Source organism: Phallusia mammillata, chromosome 3 (genome assembly GCF_965637545.1).
Source record: "Phallusia mammillata chromosome 3, kaPhaMamm4.hap1.1, whole genome shotgun sequence".
Lineage (NCBI taxonomy): Eukaryota > Metazoa > Chordata > Ascidiacea > Phlebobranchia > Ascidiidae > Phallusia > Phallusia mammillata.
The window spans coordinates 6,708,985-6,728,362 of record NC_137254.1 but is presented as its reverse complement, the minus strand read 5'-3'; the positions used below and the strand labels follow the sequence as shown (position 1 = coordinate 6,728,362).

The following is a 19,378-nucleotide window of genomic DNA, read 5'->3' as shown; positions in this document are numbered from 1 at the left end:
TTTTAAATATTTGTAACTTATATAACCAACAACAAAGCACAATTAATCAACATGTCAACAAACTTATCAAATTGAAGTATATTGGCTATTCATTAAACGATTATACTTATGTATACAGGAATTAAAAGTTAGATTATCGCATTATTGCGAACTGTACATGGATTCCAATGGAGCTCAACGGACAAACAATATAATACTTCAGCAAGGTTTTTGGCAATATGTCCCAGTCGGTGTTTATTCCAGAAATTAAAAAAACAAAAGTATGTGTATAATTTGAACACTAGAGTTTTATTTTAACGCATGCATTCTCCAACAAACAGTGGGCATTTTATTTAAAGGTAGTAACGTCTACTGTGGGAAGCAAAGAAACAATACCCGTCTATTAATTAATACAACATTTTGGACAACGTGTTTTGCAGGAGTTGCTAGTTGGTTCCAAGTGTAGTTGGTTTTATTTTAATACACCCAGAAACTCGTTTACTTACTGCGAGCTACTGGTTTTGATCTAATGTGACCCAAAACGGTACTGACAAACAAGTGGCTGTTTGAAACTTCCTGACCATTTGCTTGCAATACCAAGAACAAAACGTAACAGACAGCTAATTACACTATATGCATTCTAAATTATTGTTTTGTCATACAGTGGAGAATAAATTTTAGCCGGTTTAACATGTACACCGAAGTTTTAATTTATACGCGTTCGGTCGCAAATGTTGTTTATGCAAGAATGTACTATGCGTGTGCTGACTAGAGTCTTAATTTAACCGCTTCTCATACGTGTTTGGCTGGTCGAGTGGAAAAGGGTGGGTGGCGTCTTTTACGAGCAAGCAAATAATTATTATATAATCAATATAATGTATCAATATATTATATAATGATTATAATCAATCACTCTGGTGGGAAACAATAAACACGGCCGTAATACGGTTGAATATATAACAAGCATAAATACACTCTTTGACCTGCATGCCAATACGAAGTTAAAAACCGTTCAACATAAATCTTGTTAACACACAGGAACTAATGGAAAAAATATATCGTCACATTTGTGACGCCATAACTACTGTTTTCAATGTTAAGTATGGCATCGTTTTTGCATGAGCATTCAACAAGCAACCAATTGCACGTGGTATACTGAAGCTGCTATTTTGTATTGATCAAACACGTGACCATTCCGATAAATACTTTTTTGCGTTTAATTAATATGCAATCAATTTTTTAAATATTTTGTATGAGGCAATAAGAGGAAAAGGATCCAAAACGCAGGCAAATACGAAGTAGGACGTTTTATGTACCTAGCCTGGCTGTTCGAAATGTTTATCATCTGCCCACACATGATGCTGGTTTGAAAAAAAAATTAATGGTCTACAAACCACTTCATATAGTTTGGTTCAGGCAATTTAAATAATAAACATTAATTTATGCAAATAACAGGTCTACAATCACAAGAAAGATAGTATTATACAATTAAATTTGAGGATGTAGAAAATACACTGCAGATGTAAGTATTTACTATGAACTGTAACGGGACGTGATAAACTGTGACAAACTTAACGATAAATTCTCATGGTAACAACATTATATCACGAGAAAAAAAGTTCGTGAAATAATTTAATTACTGTAACACAGATTCAAGTATAGGTAAGTAAATACGGGTTGAAACATTTTAATTTTAAGGATTGGAAACACATCAGAAAAAATAAATCAGTTCATCATATATGTACAGTGAACCAACCAAAAAAGCGACTTAAACAATTTACAGTTTGTCAACTCATCGTGTTTATCGATAAAATATCATAATTGTCGAATCCAAATCTCTCTGAGAATGAGAATAATCAACTGGAGTAACTTCTTGGACTACAGTATTCGGCATTCCGTTCCAATCTGGGTTTAATTGAAAAGTTTACAAGTTAAAAAATGTTTAATGGACAAGGGCACTAAATGGTAATTTACTTGTAAAATCATTGCAGTCATCCAAATAGGAAGTATCTGGATTCTTCATTCCTCCGATACACACAAATTCGCTTCTCCAATCGTTCACTCTAAAAAATTCAGAAAATAGATAAATAATTCAATTTGTTTAGTTTAGGCACATCATGAAACTACAAATCTTTAAATCGATTACTGTAAATGTATGTTTTAAACAGTTTACCAAAAAAGCGACTTACTTCACAGCAGGGCACATTGCGTAGGCGCTACCAGTTCTTCCATAAGCACGAAACTGAACAAAACCGGTCGGTAGAGGTTTAACACTTGGTGGCAGCATCGAGTTAACCACTGAATCGTTTCCAGTGGAAAAATGAACTGGTACTGAAAGTACGTCATCATCATAGAAACAATTCGGACCTGAAGTGAGAAAAAGTATCGAAAAGCTTTAGCTATTTAATGTACATGCAAGTAAGATTTAAAAAATAATTTGGAAACTCACTGGTAAATTGAAAAAAGGGAATTAAAAAAAATCAATAAACTTATATTTGCATGGCAATTAACTTTAAATTTAAACAAAGGGTATTAGCTATTTCAAACTTCTGATACTCACAAAAGTTGTCTGTCTCTGAAATAATTTCAAGTGTTTTGTAAATAAAAGCGTTGAACTCTGTTTTAGGTATCAAAATTCCATTTTTCCTAAACATGTCAATAAAGTCATATGCAATAGAAAATATTACGATGTCTAAGTCAGTTTTACACACAACATTCAGCTAAAACGGTTTACCTTGAAACCATTGTGTAACCAAAAAGTGTGTTAGATACAGCTTCACGAATTCTCCATCCAAAATAATAGTGTGATGAATGTGTTATTTTGTACGGTTCTGTAGTTGGCGCTGCAGATGAATTCCAATTCTACGTGACAAAGAGCAAAAAAGAGATGATTAGAATTTGAAAGTAATTTAATACTACTTAAACGAATCTGATGGAGTTGCATAAAATGTTCATATATTACCGAAATGGTATAAAAATGGTTTGGTTATGGCATTTGCGAAAACAAGATCAAACACATACAAGAACGCTGCTTACTCCGGTGTTAATGACGTAAAACCAAACATCACACAAGCTGGCATGTGACGACCCATATCTACATTGTGCTTCATAATGTAAAAAGAAATTGTTGAGAGTTTGATTTCCTTTGTACAAATGTATTGAATCTGTATTCGGTCGAAAAGATAAAACCTGAACATATCAAACATACAATGGGATTTATTGAGACAAATTGTTAATGCAGTATTTCTTTACCCAAAGGTTTATGTTGGAAAAGCAATGATCAAAGTTTCCCACAGCAAACAAAGCAATGAAGGGGTGCGTTTTGCGGCTTGATCGAAACATATTGCCAAGGTCGCATCTTTTTAGTTTCGAAAAAGTAAGTGTTGACGTGAAACCAGCAAACCGGAAAACCAAAAGCAATATTTGACTTACGTATAATCCAACCCATATCGAAAACTCCCTAATTGACAATTTGCTTTATACGAGCTTGGATAGCAAGACTGAGTTGTGCTAGATGACACCTGTGTAAAAACTTGTTGTTTGTAATTCCACAAAAAGACGGTCATGCAGATAACTTACCTGCATTCCGTGAGACGAATAAACATTACTATCGAATAGCCCGCTTGAATGAATACTATAATCATAATAATAGAAATCAGAGATGCGGTTTCGGATTTCTGAAGATTGTGCTACAAATCGATCCAACATCAAATTTATTTTGGGGTAAAAAACTGAAAATAGAACAAAAGTAAAGTGTAAGAAATAAATAAGGTGTTTCAGAAGTGCAATCAAATAAACTATCTTTCCAAAGACAATTGTTAACATACTCGCTTACGAATACTCGATATGACTAATTTGTATTTATTGTTGTTTGTTACCAAAAATGATTCTTTACTTTGTATGCGTAATATGCTTTGTTTACAGAAAAATAAAAAACAATATGACAACCACTGTCAAGAACAAATTATGGCAAGCTTAAGTATATTACCACTTGTTGGTTTCAATGGATAATGATTATTAAACAAATTGTGCAAATTTCCTCCATAATCTTTCATAAAACCGTTCTCCGTTTGATATTGCAAAAAAACTTGCTCTCTGCTGGCTCCCAGTGGTGTTTGGTTTAGAACGTGACGTAACATAATGTCTTTTCCCTGGAAATTTCCCGTTGTAAAAAATATACCACATTTTTACAGCACATAATATTTACCTGATATTCAGAATAAGCTTGACTTTTGAAATCTGATCTTGTACAATTGTCAAATGTTCCGAATGTATTTGTGTTCATCGAGTTTTGATAATCTGGAATTATTAAAATTTTGAAACGCTGTTGCAATTTGTGTCACATTGTTAAATTTACTCAAGTAATTTTGGTGATTGTTTGACGTCATAAGAAACCATGATCCACCATTAGCCCCAGTCGTATTAAAATTATTATTGTTAATGGTTGCCGCGAGAATCCATCCACCACCAGCAGCTATCATGTCACAGTAAACCTAAATGCAAGAAAAAACTAAATCATTTTCGAAAATTCAAGATAAATTTCTGTATTTCTATCATTTTCCACATTTGTTTTTATTTTTCATTTTTTTCACACACTTCTGCATTGATTATCTGCATTCCAAATACTAAAAAAAATAATAACTGGTTTCTCTTAAAGAAAGCCTTTTAGCAAGTAGTTTACAAAACATTTGTTGCATATCTCATAAGTTTAAAACGTAAGGTTTGAGAAACATGTTTAAACAATGATAAAAAAATAAAGACTTGATTTGAAAAATACCTCAATGATTTGAAAAATACCTCAAACGATTTTAGTGACGTTTTAATGACGTAGATTCCATCTTTGAATCCAGAATCTCTCAGTTCTACACATGAACGGGCAGGGTTAGGGAAAGTACCAAGCGGTGATTTTGCGGCTGGTAGTGATTCAGTTGTGTTAAACTTTATTTGTCCAGTTGTCAGCGGTGCTAAAATAATAATTTGTCAACACTAAAATTGAACCGCATTTTGAAGCAACTATACATCTTTACCAAATGGTTTCTTTGTTGTCACATATTTAGTTCTGTTCAAAGCTGTTTGACCAGTGGTCTGTGATGCTGAAAAAATAATTTGTCAACACAAATTAAACTGAATATACAAACAACAACTATATAACTTTACCAAAAGTGGGTTTTGTTGTCACATACTCAGTTGTGTTTAAACTTGTTCGTCCAGTTGTCCTTGGTGCTATGCAAATGATATTTGCAAACGTATAAGAAAACAATGAGGAATTAAATATCCATGAAAAAACTATACCGTGAGTTTCTGAGCAAATTTGTGAAACTAACATTACGATCCCTTGGACAGCTTTGTGAATTTTTACTACTTTTCATAAAATGTCCTTAATTTTCAGATCTTGTTTCTCAAATTCGGTAATGTTACTACTTTTGAACCAATTTATTAACCCCAAGAAAGTTAAAAATCTTGAAAAGGATCTCTTCGAATATATGACTTACTTTCATTAACTTTTTCCCTTTCGTTCTGAAGCAAAAAATGTTGTTGCATAAAAAATTGCATATTCTTTTTGACTAAACAAACACTACACACCTGGTCTTTCATGAAATAAAACATTCCGAAAACTATCGCCAAAGCAGCAAGGATTACAATCACACACACCAACATAATACTTAGTTTAGAGAAGCTTGGTTTTTGCACACACTTTTTTTCACTTCTTTTGGATTGTATTTTAACATTTTCTGAGTTCAAGTAAAAATGTTTAACGATATTAGGATTTCGATAAACTTTTTCAGAAAAACCTTACCATATTCTTGCACAAATGCACCTGGGGTACTTGATGTATCGCCATTTTCTCTATGAAACTTTGATATAGGTTTTTCATACACATTTGAGGATGTTTCCCAGAATTCTGCTTGATTAATACAAGATACATGATTAGCCAGAGACCAAAACATTTTGCAGTTAAGTGTTAGAAGTGATCATCAAATAAAGGTATCACGTAGATTTAAGTTTTGTTGAATGGACTATTACCAATTTATCTTGTTCAGTTTTAACTATTTGTTGTAGGTTTGCAAAAAATACAATCAAACTAATTTTATACATTAACTTTATAGACATTTACCTGGCGTTACTTTATTACCTGGAACATGATGATTTTGTCCTTCGTTCATCTGAATAGTTTCATAGGCATTAGCATCAATATTAACACCACCATAATTCATGATTGAATTCAGTGAAAATCTAAGAACACATTTACAATTTTTTACTCCTTTCCAGACATAAATATTTGATTATGTTATATAAGTTGCCTGAGTTGTTTTTATAATAAACCTTGTCAAGTAAATCATGAACCAAAGCAAACCCGCCTAATGACCACAGACGAACAAAGAACATGTTCTTATTATCATAAGCATTCCAACATTAGTGAATAATTGACAAACAGTGAACGAGTTAAATGGAGGATTTAACACTACAGATGTTGCGTCTGTTGTGAAAAGCGAAGCAGCCCCCGCCTGTTAGTCAAACCAACACAACATGTTGTTTCAGAGTTCCACTCTCAGTTCTGTTGTTTATTCAATCGTGTAATAATAGCTATTAATGTGTTGACTCGAATCTTTGTTTATTCGCGTATGCACAAACGTGTTTGGTTGGTTGAGTGGGATGCATTGTGTTTTGACAAGCACTCGAAGGAATTATATTAAGGATGTTACGTCTCTTGTGAAATGCGAAGCAGTATCCGCCTATTAGTCATACAAACGCAAGCTGGATGTTGTTTCAGAGTTCCACTCTCAGTTCTCTTGTTTATTGAATAATGTAATAATTTATGTGTTGACTTGAATTTTAGTTTAACCGCGCATTCACAAACGTGTTTAGTTGGTAGAGTGGAATGCATTGTGTGTTGTTTTTAAACGCTCAAGGAAGTTTCGACTGGATGCCAACGATACAAACAGGCTGTGTTTTTCCAGGTTTACAATGCCTTGCTGATAAAACACTTCTAATGCTTTACACGGGTTTCCTCATATGCTTTGGAACTTATACTGTCAATGTAATCAGTTGCCAATCTCCTGAATAAAAGGGTTTGATTAAAAACGGAAATATACTGTTTAAGCGCACTTATCAACACCATACCAATTCTTTAATGTGCAATAATCGCGTAGTAAACAATCCTGCTCAAATGTATGAGTTAACAAATGTATTTGTACAAAAAGTTATGCCGTTTTCAACTACCGATGACAAAAACGAAGCAAACAAACAACAACGTATTGAACGAAACTAGTCATTTTGATTGTGAAGACAAGAAAATGTTGTGTTTCTGGATGAATTCATGCGGCGGTGAGATTCAAACTTTTTATCTGGCGTTTTTTTACAAAAGTCATATGGTAAGTCGCATAATAACCCTTATGCCTTTCGTTTGTAAACGATTGAAACGGTGACACATAAACTCAAAAAAGGCCAACACCCAATCAATTCACGAACTGCAGTTGTCTGCAAATAGCCCAGTGGGATGATGTCCTTTGGTAGTGTACTAGCATTATTTTAAGAAATAGAAATAGAGAAACAAAAAACGTGCAATTCAGACAATTGCTGCAGCCTGAAAATACTTTGCAAATCCAGTTGTTAGTTTGAGACATGTCGCTGAAACGCTTGAGGCTACACATTTGACAACTAAACGTCCATACGAAGTAACTATCAAACCTTACAGGATCTTTGTCATCCAGTTTTTGTATTTTAATACCTGCTGTGGTTTGTTGCTAACGTTGTATTTGGCCTGTGATATGAGTTATTTATGTCTGGGCTATTCTTGGTTGATTATTGCCCCTCGAAGTGGATGCTGCTGATTTGGTTATTGAATAAATGTAAAAGCTTGTTGCATTGATTTTGGTTTGTAATAGAAAATCATTTCAGTCTCCCTACGCAAAGAATATTACAGCAAATAATTTAATTTTACAGTAACCGCTCGGCAGTAAAGCAGTGAGATAGAAATCGAAGTGTTCTAACGCAATGCTTAAAGGGAAAATTCTGATTAAAAAAAGGCTGTGTTGTTCTGGTTCTCAAGTAAGAACAGTGTGTGAAATCTCAAAAATAATGCATAAGAAATGTAAACACTTTTTCTTTTTTATCGCCGGTGGACGGGCAACGCCTGAATGCTTCAGTCCACCGTCGATCCGGTTCGAATGGCTAAATTTCTTTACTCAAGGAGACACCAGCAACCGAGACCCGGTTTAGAACACACAACCTTATGAACACTCGGCCATCTTGGCAACATTGGTTTGGCGATTCACCCTTGTTAAACCAATGGCTTAACCCTAAACGTGTTTAAAGTTTACAAAATGGCTGCAAGCAAAACAAAAATATTTTCATAATAATACAATTTAAGCCCTATTAGCTGTTTGCTTGAAAGCAAATTATGGCAGTCAGAACAAATACCGGAAGCAAAAGGTTTCAAACCATCTGTTTGCCTCACAGTTTCTTTTCAAGTTGTCGGCATATCCTATACGTTCATCAAAAAAAGAGTTGGAACAGAAAATATGGGAGACTAGTAGAAATTATAAACACAGTTGTTTTGTTTCAGTGGCAAATAGGGCAACAAACTTATCGGATTTAGACCAATAAAAGAAAAACATGAAGAAAGCACTTTGCCTAATGTTACTGATTTTTCTTGTATTGCCACTGATTGCAGAGAATTGTTTACAAAAATGGTAGTCGGGTGTAAGTTAATTTGCATTTTAATAACATTTAATCCAGTTTAAAAATGCAATGGAACATAAAGCGAAATATATCCTCGTATTTTGTTTACTATGTGACATAAAAGTATCATGACATAGGATATGCTATCATTTGTCGTGTTTATAGCTACATTGTACAATAAATCACCTTTTTCGAGCAAATAAGCAATCTTTTCTAATTTTGACAACTTTAAATTATTGGTGTCAAACTTATCACCATTGTTGGCGATTTAAATAAAAGTTTTAGCTCATTTACGTCCAGCAGATAACAGAAATGTCGACAGGTAAAAAGTTCGCTTTGACAAAAACATTTGGAAGGGAAAAAAGGGTAACAAGATGTAATGCATTGGTGATGTGAAGCTCTTGTCAATATTGTTCTGTTGTTTTAGATAATTCAAAAGAGAATTAAAAGATACAAGACTCGTATTCGGAATTTTATAATTCTTGCTTTTCGTCTATGATACTTTTGTGCATACTAACAACTAATCAACTTTTATTGATTTTGCATTATTAGAGATATTTTTCATATCTTACACTTCGACATGATTTCGAAAGCACAGCGCATATAATGAAAAACATAACAAAACTGTGTGAATTAAGCTTGTCGCTACATTTTCTTAAACATAGCGACACACGGCAAAGAGTTCAGAAAGTCGCTGCAAATAAAGCCTAACTATTTTTAACGACGGTATAAAAATAGTAACCGCCGCGATTTGCTGCAAAACTTGCGATAAAAAACTGCGGAAACGAAATGTATACAACAATCTGGTTGTCAGACCCTTTCTCAGCAATATTTTGACGCTTCCTATACGTTTTTAAGCTAGACAACTGCCTAAAAAACTGTTGGCAAAAAATAATAAGACAACTGTTATTATCAGTAAAAAATAAGATTTTTAAAATAAAATCTTGAAACGAGTAGTACAAGCAGAAGAGGCAACTGTAAACAGTTTTTGTTCACAGTTTTATTACATTGTTCCGGTAATAAAACGTGTTTTATAGATTCATCTATTGCCTGGTGATAGAATTTCATAACACTGCAATTGCTTATTGCTACATACAATGACATTTGCTGCAGCTGTATAGGAAAGTTGCTTTCAGCAAATTTCACAGGAAGATAATTTAAATATTCTGATCGATCACATTTTTGTTACAGATCCACGTGACTGTGAAAGCTCATATAGTAATTAATTACATGGCATATTTTTTCTGCCATGAAACCTAACATGTGGGTCCTAGCAAAAATGCCTTAGCGTTGGTTACGAGCACGAACTTTCAATAATTACATCGTACATGGAGCAGGAGAAATTATACCCTGCCGTGACTAAATGTTACTTGAACCAGGTAACAGATGACCGTTCAAGAAACCACATTAAGCACAAGCAATCGGGACAGGATTAGAACGCACAACCTTATGAACACTCGGCCGTTTTGGGCTTTGGTTTGGAGACGCACCCTCAGTAAATCAATAGTTTAAAACAGCATACCCTTTAGGTGTGTAAAGTTTTCAAAATGGCTACAGGCAAAACAGAAATATTTTCAAAAGAATGAAATTGAAGCCCTGTCAGCTACGTATGCTTGAAAGAGCAAAACATGTAAGTAAGAACAAATACCGGAAGCAAAAGGTTTGAAACCAACTGTTTGCCACATAGTTTCTTTTTAAGTTGTCAGCATGTCCTATACGTTCATCAAAAAAAAAAAACGCTGCAACAGAAAATATGAGAGACCAGTTTAAAAACACAGTTGTTTTGTTTCAGTGGCAAATAGGACAACAAACTTATCGGATTTAGACAAATAAAAAGAAACATGAAGAAAGCAATTTGCCTGATGTTAATAATTACTCTTGTTTTGCCAATGGTTGCAGGGAAATGGAATTGGTCGGACAAAGTACGTTAATTTGCCTATCAGTAAAATTAGAAGTTCAAAAATGCAATGGCACATAAAGCGAACAATATCGTCGTTTTTTGTTTCATTTGTGACATAATTGATGATATCTAAGTACCATGAAATAAGATATGCTATCATTTGTTGTGTTTATAGCTACTTTGTACAGTGAATGAAATGTCTATATTACCGAACCAAAGCGCAAACTTTGTTTAATTTTCTCCAAAAAACTCCAAATTATTTGTGTCAAACTTATCAGCATTGTTGGTGATTTAGATGAAAGTTTTAACGTTTTTTTTTTACAGACAGATGAAGCTCCTTTACCTCCAGGAGATAACAAAAATGTCGACGGGTAAAAAGTTCGGGCAAAATTCGTTTTTTTGCTGTATTTGATAACCACTGCTTTCGCCCGACTCACAATAAACGAGTGGCCTTCTTGGCGCTATGGAGTTGTCTTTAACACTGACGTTTTCAATTGCTTCGACTAAACACAAAACTACATCGGGGTTTGAACCAATTCCTTTCGGGTCTATGGTTGGTTGCTTCGTAATAATGTTAAACTTTGCTACACAAGGTAACAGTTAAAGTCAAATCAGGAACTTGTTTTGCATACAAGTCTAACAATTTATTTGATACGTTGCCATATCTTTTCAATGCAGAAACGTAGCATCAGACACACCAAGAAATTCTAAATAAACTGTGGAGGACAATAAAAAGTAAGAAGATGTAATGTATTAGTGTTGTGAATCTTTGGTCAATATTATTCTGTTGTTTTAGATAGTTCAAGAGAGATATCAAAAGATACAATACTCGCATTCGGAATGTTTATTTTGAAAGTCATACTTTTGGTTTATGATACTTCACCAGGTTGTGTTCAATAAAGACTCCACAGTTTACTTCTGAGTTTCGAACAAACCAAATAACCTTTACTGATTTTGCATTATCATAAATAATGTTTATATCATGCAATTCGAAATGAATTCAAAATCACAACACAGTGCATATAATGCAAAACGTAACAACACTGTGGAAATTAAGCTGATTGCTACATTCTTGTGAAACAGATAAAGCGAAAAATGGCAAAAACTTTAGATCAAAGCTTTACTATTGTAACAAGTAAAGCTTTAACTATTCGTAACAATATTATAAAATCAGAAACAACTGCCATTTGTTGCAAAACATGCGAACGGATTGGAACAAACTGATTGTCGAAACATTTCTCAGCAATTTTTCGACGTTTTCTGTACATTTTTAAGCTCGACCAATGCCTAGACAATAGTAAATAATGCAGCAATAAAATTACTATTTTTGTCTGAAAGTTATTTATCGAAAACCTTCAATCGAGTAATACAAGCAGAAAAGGCAACTATAAACAGATTTTTTCTTTAGTTTTATGTTTTATGGCATATTGTTGGAAATTTATTTCATTGCACACATACATTAAGTTACTCTGGCAATAAAACTTTCGCTCACCAATGGCATTTGGGATAGATTCCTACTTCATAAAACAACAACTGCTTATTGCTACACAGACTGACATTTTCTCAAACTGTATTACTATAGACAAAGTTGCTTTTTGCAAGTTTCACAGGAATTTAATTTGATTGGTCACATTTTATTTACAGATTCAAGTGACTGTGGAAGCCCATATAGCGATTAATCACGTGGCGTATTTTGCCTACCATACAACTTAACATGTGGACGGGGTAATGGCAGAAATACCTCAGCGGTTTTTTACTGGCACGAACTTTGTTGGTACATTTGTTATCAAAATAAGAAACATAACAGTATTATATTTGTTGTGATTTGCGATTTGAATGTAATGGCAGATATAAACAAACGCTTGGTAAACAATCCAATTTAATGTGATGGTCTATATAACAAAGCACAAATCAAACAATATTGATGCAGACAATATAATCGACCCAAAAAAACAAAATTCGTTAAAATGTCCGAGATTACTAAAAACCAACTCATTAATGAAATGCCATCTATCTGTTTTAGAGGAGCCCGCTGCGTCTCTTCATCGTAGTTGAGGGCCTGTCATACATGGATGTCGTTTATATAACTAGTTAATTAATCCGTAAAAGTATCGCATGGGTCTTGATCATGAGACCTTATAGGTCGAAACAGTGTGCACTGATTGGTTACCAAGCAGTTGATTGGCATTTGTTAGCCAGTTTACTCTGTGGTTAATGCCCAATTGCATCCAACAGAAAAGGTGAAGCATGGATTTTAGTCTGTTACTCCCAACATACTGGAGCGCCATTGGATGGCTGCACAGCTTACCATCTATCGCTGTGGTTCTCAACCGGTGGGTACGCTACGGCATTCCTGGCAAACACCTTTAAGTATAGTATTTATTGCGAATGTTTGACACCAATCGGCTGTTCTGACAACAATTTGACACAAACATTTTCTGGACATAACGTTCGCACAGCGCATCTACTCATATTTTCCGCTAGGTGCGACAAAGCATGACCAAAGCCCTAATAAAGATCCAGCTAATCCTGGATTGGGAGCTGCAAAATTTCACCGGCCCATTTTCCCGTGAATGCGTGAATTATGCTTAGTTTAGGCAGGCCCAATTCTAACGTAAAACAATAGGATGTATGTAAAATATTCCATTTACTGCCGCATATTATATTTGAATTACAGTAGATGTGAATGGTTTGGAGAATAACTTCAACTGTAGTGTTACCGTTTTAATGTTTACTCTGCGCAATTCATGTTTTTTTACACTGAAACAGAATCCATACAAAAAGGCAATTTTTTCAGCCCAAGTAATCTTTTTAATGAACATTAAGCCAGTAAAATTTCTCTTTACTGTGAGCCAACATGTGGATTTTCAAACTTCCACTTTGTGTAAATCTTTTATCACAAGTAACACATCTGCAAAGTTCCACACTTTTTGTAGGTTACCAAAACAGTTTTGTTGTTACATTAGTTTGCTTTACTCAAATAGAATCCAACGATTAAATGCGATAATTGCAGATACAAAAAACACAGCAATATAGCCACACCACGAGACAAACGGGCGACAACCTCGCGTAATCTCGATTCCAAAACTTAAACACATAAGTTATAATCGTTACAGAGCTCCTTTCTAAATAGGTTTGCGACCCGCAAACTACAAAACAGACTCGGCAACAACACAGGCGACAAGAACGAAAGGGGCACAATACCAAAACATTTGCACTCCCGTTAACCACAATCCTAAACGCCCAATTGCCGGGCAGGGCGGACACAACGACCACGCCGTGTGTACTGCTCTGCTCAATAGACTGTGGAGCACCCACGATATCATCCATTTCGGTTTCATCATCTGACAGCGTCATATCTTCCTGCGGCAACTCGTTACCTTCAGCGCCTGTTTTCTGATGGTCACGCAAACGGAATGGTTTTAACTTGTCAAAGCTAAACCATTGACTGAATCCGATAAGTTGAGTTACTCAACACCTTAATGACTTTAAAAGGTCCAACCCTGGGCTTCCAAAACTTCTTACGAGTCCCCTTCGTCATCACCGGTTCGTGAAAATGAAGTCGCCCACACGGAAAAGGGGACCATGAATTCGCTTATCGTACAATGTTTTTTTGCCGTTTTTGCTGGATCCATGGTCACGTGCGATTTTGAATGCAGTGCGGAGTTCTGCTTGAATTTTCTCAGCGTAAGTTCCAGGTGTCAAGCGGCAATTTGGAAACAAGCTCATTTGCCACGCTTTTAGCACATTAATCTTTAATTGCACAGGCCTTTCCATACTTAGTGACGTAGTCCAGCATTTGGATATCCTACTCTGCTGGGAACCATGGGCGTACGACGTGATTTCTGGGGGGTGACACAAGGCGACTACTGCATCCTTAAGCACCGGCCAATAATATCCTTGTTTAATTCGATTTTTTTATTAAATACTATTTTATGATTTGTGGTTAACAACTGCAAATATAGCTTGATTAAACACAAAACCGACTTTTTCTAAGGATAAATACCCAAAACACCCCAGAATTCGACTTAATCCATCCTAAAACCTGGGAGGACAGGATTAAAATTTTGCCTATTTAATCCCAGATTAAAATTTCATCTCGATTGGTAAATACCACTTTCAGGAATTATCCCATCATTAATATAGGTTTAATCCAACTTGCTGAATTTGACCCTAAAACGTTTCATTCTAGGTATCTCAAATAAAATACATATTTTTGTGGTTACATGGATTTTATTGTCTTGTATTTGTAATTACAATGCATCTACAAATGAAGCACGTGGCCGCTACAAGAGTCAAAATGATTTCAAAAAGATTATCGGACATATATCAACAAATTAATTGATTAGGTAATCTTGTAATTATTTTTACAATATATCTACAAACAAAGATATGAGTTAACAATGAACTCTAGGAGATTATCCAACATATAAGCAGGAATTATTATTTATAACCAAAGTATACAGTTATTTCAATAAAATCCTTAAAAGTAGTATTTTGAACAAATGTGTTACTTCAATTTGACAAAATTTATCGATAAAATATCATAATTGTTGAATCCAAATCTCTCTGAAAATGAGCATAATCAACTGGAGTTGTTTCGTGCAACAAGGTTTTCGGCAATCCGTCCCAGTCTGTTTAATACAAAAATGTTTTACAAACTAGTACGTAAATATGTCCAAAAAAATAACTTGTATAATTACTTGTAAAATCACTGCAGTCATCATAATATCGAGAGTCTGGGTTTTTCATTCCTCCAATACACACGTATTCGCTTCGCCAATCGTTTACCCTACCAAAAACAATTAACAATAGCTGTTACAAAGACATTACAGCGCGAACGAGGTTTTCTGTACTCTTGCTCTATCTTAGTGTAAATCATTATATATACACCGGTCTTACTTACTGAACGGCAGGACACATTGCGTAGACGCTCCCAGTTCTTCCATAAGCACGCAACTGAACAAAACCGGTCGGTAGAGGATTTACACTTGGTGGCAGCATCGAGTTAACCACTGAATCGTTTCCGATGGAAAATTGAACTGGTACTGAAAGTACGTCGTCATCATAAGTGCAATCCGGACCTGAAACAACCAAAGACTGGAGGAGCCGCATGCCATATAATTATAGGTAAATAACCGAACATAAGTTTTACATACACAAGTTGTCATATTCGGAAATAATTTCCAGCATTTTGTTGGTGACTGCGTTTATCTCTGTTTGGATAATCAAAACTCCAAAAATTTGTGTTTGTTCAATTTCGATACTTTTATTTCGTACTTTATTTTTTTTTCCTTATCTGCAGAAATAGTAATTTACCTTGTAACCATTGTGTAACCAAAGAGTGTGTTGGATACCGGTTAGTAAATTTCCCATTCAAAAGTATAATATATGCTAGATGAAGACTTTCTAAAAAATGCATTTGGAGAGTCCGATGATTTCCAATCCTCAAAACATAAAATCAAAATTTGGACTAAAAATATATTTGACAACAAATGCAACAGACCTTTTTATTGATGACATAAAACCAAACATCACACAAGCTGGCATAAGGCAAACCATATCTGCAACCCGCTTCATAATATAAAAAGAAGTTGTTGTGAGTGTGGCCTCCGGTATATTTAACTGTTGAATCGGTGTTTGGTAGTCGACCGTACAGCTGTAACAGTGAATAATCAAAGTTTAATTTTGAAACATTTTACCGCCATATTCTCGTACAACGAATCGGAGGTCGTCCAAACAGTGTTCCGTATTTATCACAGCAAAAAAAAACAATGAAGGGATGAATCTTTCTCCTTGATTGCATCAAGTTCCCATTTCCACATCTTTAGTTTCAATGTGAAAAACAAAACTAAAGTAAAAACGAAAATTGATGTACGGTTTGACCTACCCATCATCCAACCCATATTCAACATAGTCATTTGGACAGTTGCCTATTTTGCATCTTTGACCGGCGCTGGATAAAATCTCCACAAACACTTTTTTAGGACAAGGATAAGAAAACCTATATGACCTACCCTCATTCCGTGTTCGGTTCCAAACAGTCCTTCGTCATAGAGCAAATATGAACTATTACCATAATCGTAAAAATAGAAATCAGAAATTAAGTCTGTAATTTCTGTTGATTTTGCAGCAAGTCGATCCAACATTGAACTTACATCAGGATAAAAAACTTCAAGTACAAAAAAAGATTAAACATTGGTATGATTGTGAAAAATCAATTTAAAAAGTTTGGTTTAAAACGTGCTGGGTTTGTTAAGCTTATTTCCTGGGTACCAATTCCACTTAAAGCTTCGACATTCTTGCTGGTACATCAATCAGTCATACGGTATTGATCTGCCGCACTTATTGATCTAACCCAGTGGTTCCCAACCTTTTTTGCTACATTCCTCCCTTTGCCCATTTTCGAACTATTCATTCCTCCCCATAAGACAAAAAATACAACATAAAAAAATTATAGCAATTTATTTCACATTACGACTCAATGCGAAATTTGCTCTTGTTTGCGCTCTGGAAAGTTGTACACGCGGCGCAGTTTGTGACAGTGGCTACAGCTAAAATCTACACAAGAGAATGATACGTAACTAACAATCTAGTTTCATTACATACACTGTTTACTAACTGTAAACTGTTCAGTTTTTAAGCAACTAAGCAACAGCCAGACTGTCAAAAAAAGTTAAAACAATGGACTTTGTTACGACAATAATCGATTAATTTAAGCGCCTAAAACGTACCATGCGGCCGTATATACAAGTAGACCTTATAGTTAGGGATGTCTCTTTCAGAATCCTTTACAACCGGTTTCAAATGTGAACCGCGTACAAATTTTAATGGACATCAATGTATTTACAAAAATATTTTGAAACATTTGTAATGTATTTTTTTTACAGTTTTTTTTGAAACTTCTCCCCTGAACTCATAAAATTCCTCCCCGGTTGGGAACCACTGATCTAACCATTAGCTTGTTTCAATGGGTAATGCAAATTGAAAATTCTATGCAAATTTCCTCCATAATATCCCAAAAAACTGTTTTCAGTTTGATATTGCAGAAAACTCTGCTCTCTATTGGCCTCCAGTGGTGTTTGATTTGGGACATGACGAAACATAATGTCCTTTCCCTAAAGTAATACTCGTGTGTAACACAAACTTAAGAACCTAAAACTAGATAGTTTGCCTGATATTCAAAATAAACTTGACTTTTGAAATCTGATTTCGTGCAATTATCAAATGATCCAAATATGTTTGTGTTCATCCAGTTTTGGTGATCTACAATTGAACAACGTGTAGGTTAAAAAAATTGTCAATATTTAGGCTACTTCAAATTTTTTCACCAAAGTTCTTCCGGTGATTATCATTTGTCGTAGGAAACCATGATTGATAATCAGATTCAGGCACAATATTGTTTATAGTGGCCGGGAGAATCCATGCACCACCAACAGCTATCATGTCACAGTAAACCTATGCACAAGAGAGGGGACGGTGTTTATCTTTCTAGAAATTCGCAAATAGTTGTTCATTGTTTTGTGACAGAAACGCTTGTTCAGACATGAAAATCAATTTGCTGTATTTATCAAATGACCTGAGAGACGCTGGGTTTAAAGATGGAATCTACGTTCAGACATGAAAATTAATTTGCTGTATCTAACTGTATTTATCAAACTTTAAATTCCGTTTAAAACCTCAAACGATTTGAGCGACGGTTGTATGACGTAGATTCCATCTTTAAACCCAGCGTCTCTAAGGTCAACACACGAACGGGCGGGATTGGGGAAAGTACCAAGCGGTGGTCTTGTTGGTACAAACTTAGTTGTGTTATAAAAAGTTTGACCCGTTGCCTGTATTGGTGTGAAATTATAGATAATAATCATGATTAAGAATTTCACATCTTATGCTGACATGAGTTCTCAAAAGCACTTTATTTTATCTGCCATAATTGTATATTTGGAAGTCGTTTATTCATGTACATGTTTCTTTACCAAGTTAACATATTTTACTAAAGGGTAACAATTTTTAGTGATTTTAACTAAAGAATGTAGAAAAACAGCAAAGTTTGGACCAGAATTCCTTTTAAGGTAAAATGCAAAAAACAAATCAAACTTCTTTGGTTGAAATTTCTTGGTCGTGGACTTACATTCATAGGTTTCTTCATTTTGATTCTGAAACAAAAAAGAAATAAACAGAGCATTTTACATTCATAGGTTTCTTCATTTTGATTCTGAAACAAAAAAGAAACAAACAAAGCATTTTGTTTTAGAGTTTATATATTAGCAAATATCACACACCTGTGTGTCTGTAGGGGTTATTTGTCCTGATGACGTCGTACTTTCACTACAGAAGTATCTTTGGCTGTAGATGTTATGCACCCTTAATTCCTTGACTATCTGAGCTACTGCTTGTCTGAGCTTAGTCCGATATATTGGACGGCGTTGGACGTTAAAGTTGGTTTATTGAGTTAGCTAGTAGCATCGTCGATATTGTTAGAGCGAGAGAGAGAGAGAGAGATAGGTAGTCTCTCATGTGAGAGAAAGCTTGTCGCTGATTCTCCTCTGGTATCGTTACAACACACGTGAATATATATAGTGAGAAAGGTGGCGATGACGTAACTGTACAGATGGTAAAAGGTGTGAAGTGGCGACAAATGACAATCGAGGTCGAGCACGGACAAAGTGACGATGACGAAATACAACGTTCATGCAATCACAGTAACTCGTTCGATATTTGCGCCTTGGTTCTGTAATACACGATACACCACATGTCTATGAAATTGAGGATTCAGAAAAAGGGCGGTTGCCCTTTGTCAGGTTCTATAAAACACAC

General features: G+C 34.8%; 2 protein-coding genes across 9 annotated transcripts; both read right to left on the bottom strand.

The window, feature by feature from the left end:
- Positions 1 to 1,095: 1,095 nt before the first annotated feature.
- On the bottom strand, positions 1,096 to 6,228 carry LOC145219228 (uncharacterized). Its single transcript, XM_080086619.1, has 19 exons — positions 6,113 to 6,228; positions 5,777 to 5,881; positions 5,563 to 5,711; positions 5,472 to 5,496; positions 5,137 to 5,202; positions 5,007 to 5,072; positions 4,777 to 4,943; positions 4,337 to 4,472; positions 4,187 to 4,278; positions 3,968 to 4,130; positions 3,559 to 3,710; positions 3,412 to 3,500; positions 3,232 to 3,337; positions 3,016 to 3,168; positions 2,714 to 2,841; positions 2,540 to 2,625; positions 2,169 to 2,346; positions 1,954 to 2,042; positions 1,096 to 1,884 (listed from the first exon to the last, which is right to left on the bottom strand). Exons 1-19 carry the CDS (start codon positions 6,192 to 6,194, stop codon positions 1,781 to 1,783), a joined length of 2,136 nt encoding a protein of 711 aa, XP_079942745.1. The 5' UTR covers positions 6,195 to 6,228; the 3' UTR covers positions 1,096 to 1,780.
- Positions 6,229 to 14,746: 8,518 nt separating this feature from the next.
- On the bottom strand, positions 14,747 to 19,316 carry LOC145217379 (uncharacterized). 8 transcript variants are annotated; one of them, XM_080084648.1, is made up of 9 exons: positions 18,844 to 19,315; positions 17,893 to 18,717; positions 16,579 to 17,827; positions 16,280 to 16,412; positions 16,068 to 16,220; positions 15,881 to 16,008; positions 15,468 to 15,645; positions 15,265 to 15,353; positions 14,747 to 15,195 (listed from the first exon to the last, which is right to left on the bottom strand). In XM_080084648.1, the coding sequence occupies exons 5-9, from the start codon at positions 16,139 to 16,141 to the stop codon at positions 15,092 to 15,094; spliced, it is 573 nt and encodes a 190-aa protein (XP_079940774.1). In that variant the 5' UTR covers positions 16,142 to 16,220; positions 16,280 to 16,412; positions 16,579 to 17,827; positions 17,893 to 18,717; positions 18,844 to 19,315; the 3' UTR covers positions 14,747 to 15,091. The 8 variants fall into 8 exon arrangements, with proteins under 8 accessions (XP_079940774.1, XP_079940772.1, XP_079940773.1 ...); XM_080084646.1 differs by having other exon boundaries at positions 16,280 to 17,827; positions 18,844 to 19,316; XM_080084647.1 differs by lacking the exon at positions 16,280 to 16,412.
- Between the last annotated feature and the right edge of the window lie 62 nt (positions 19,317 to 19,378).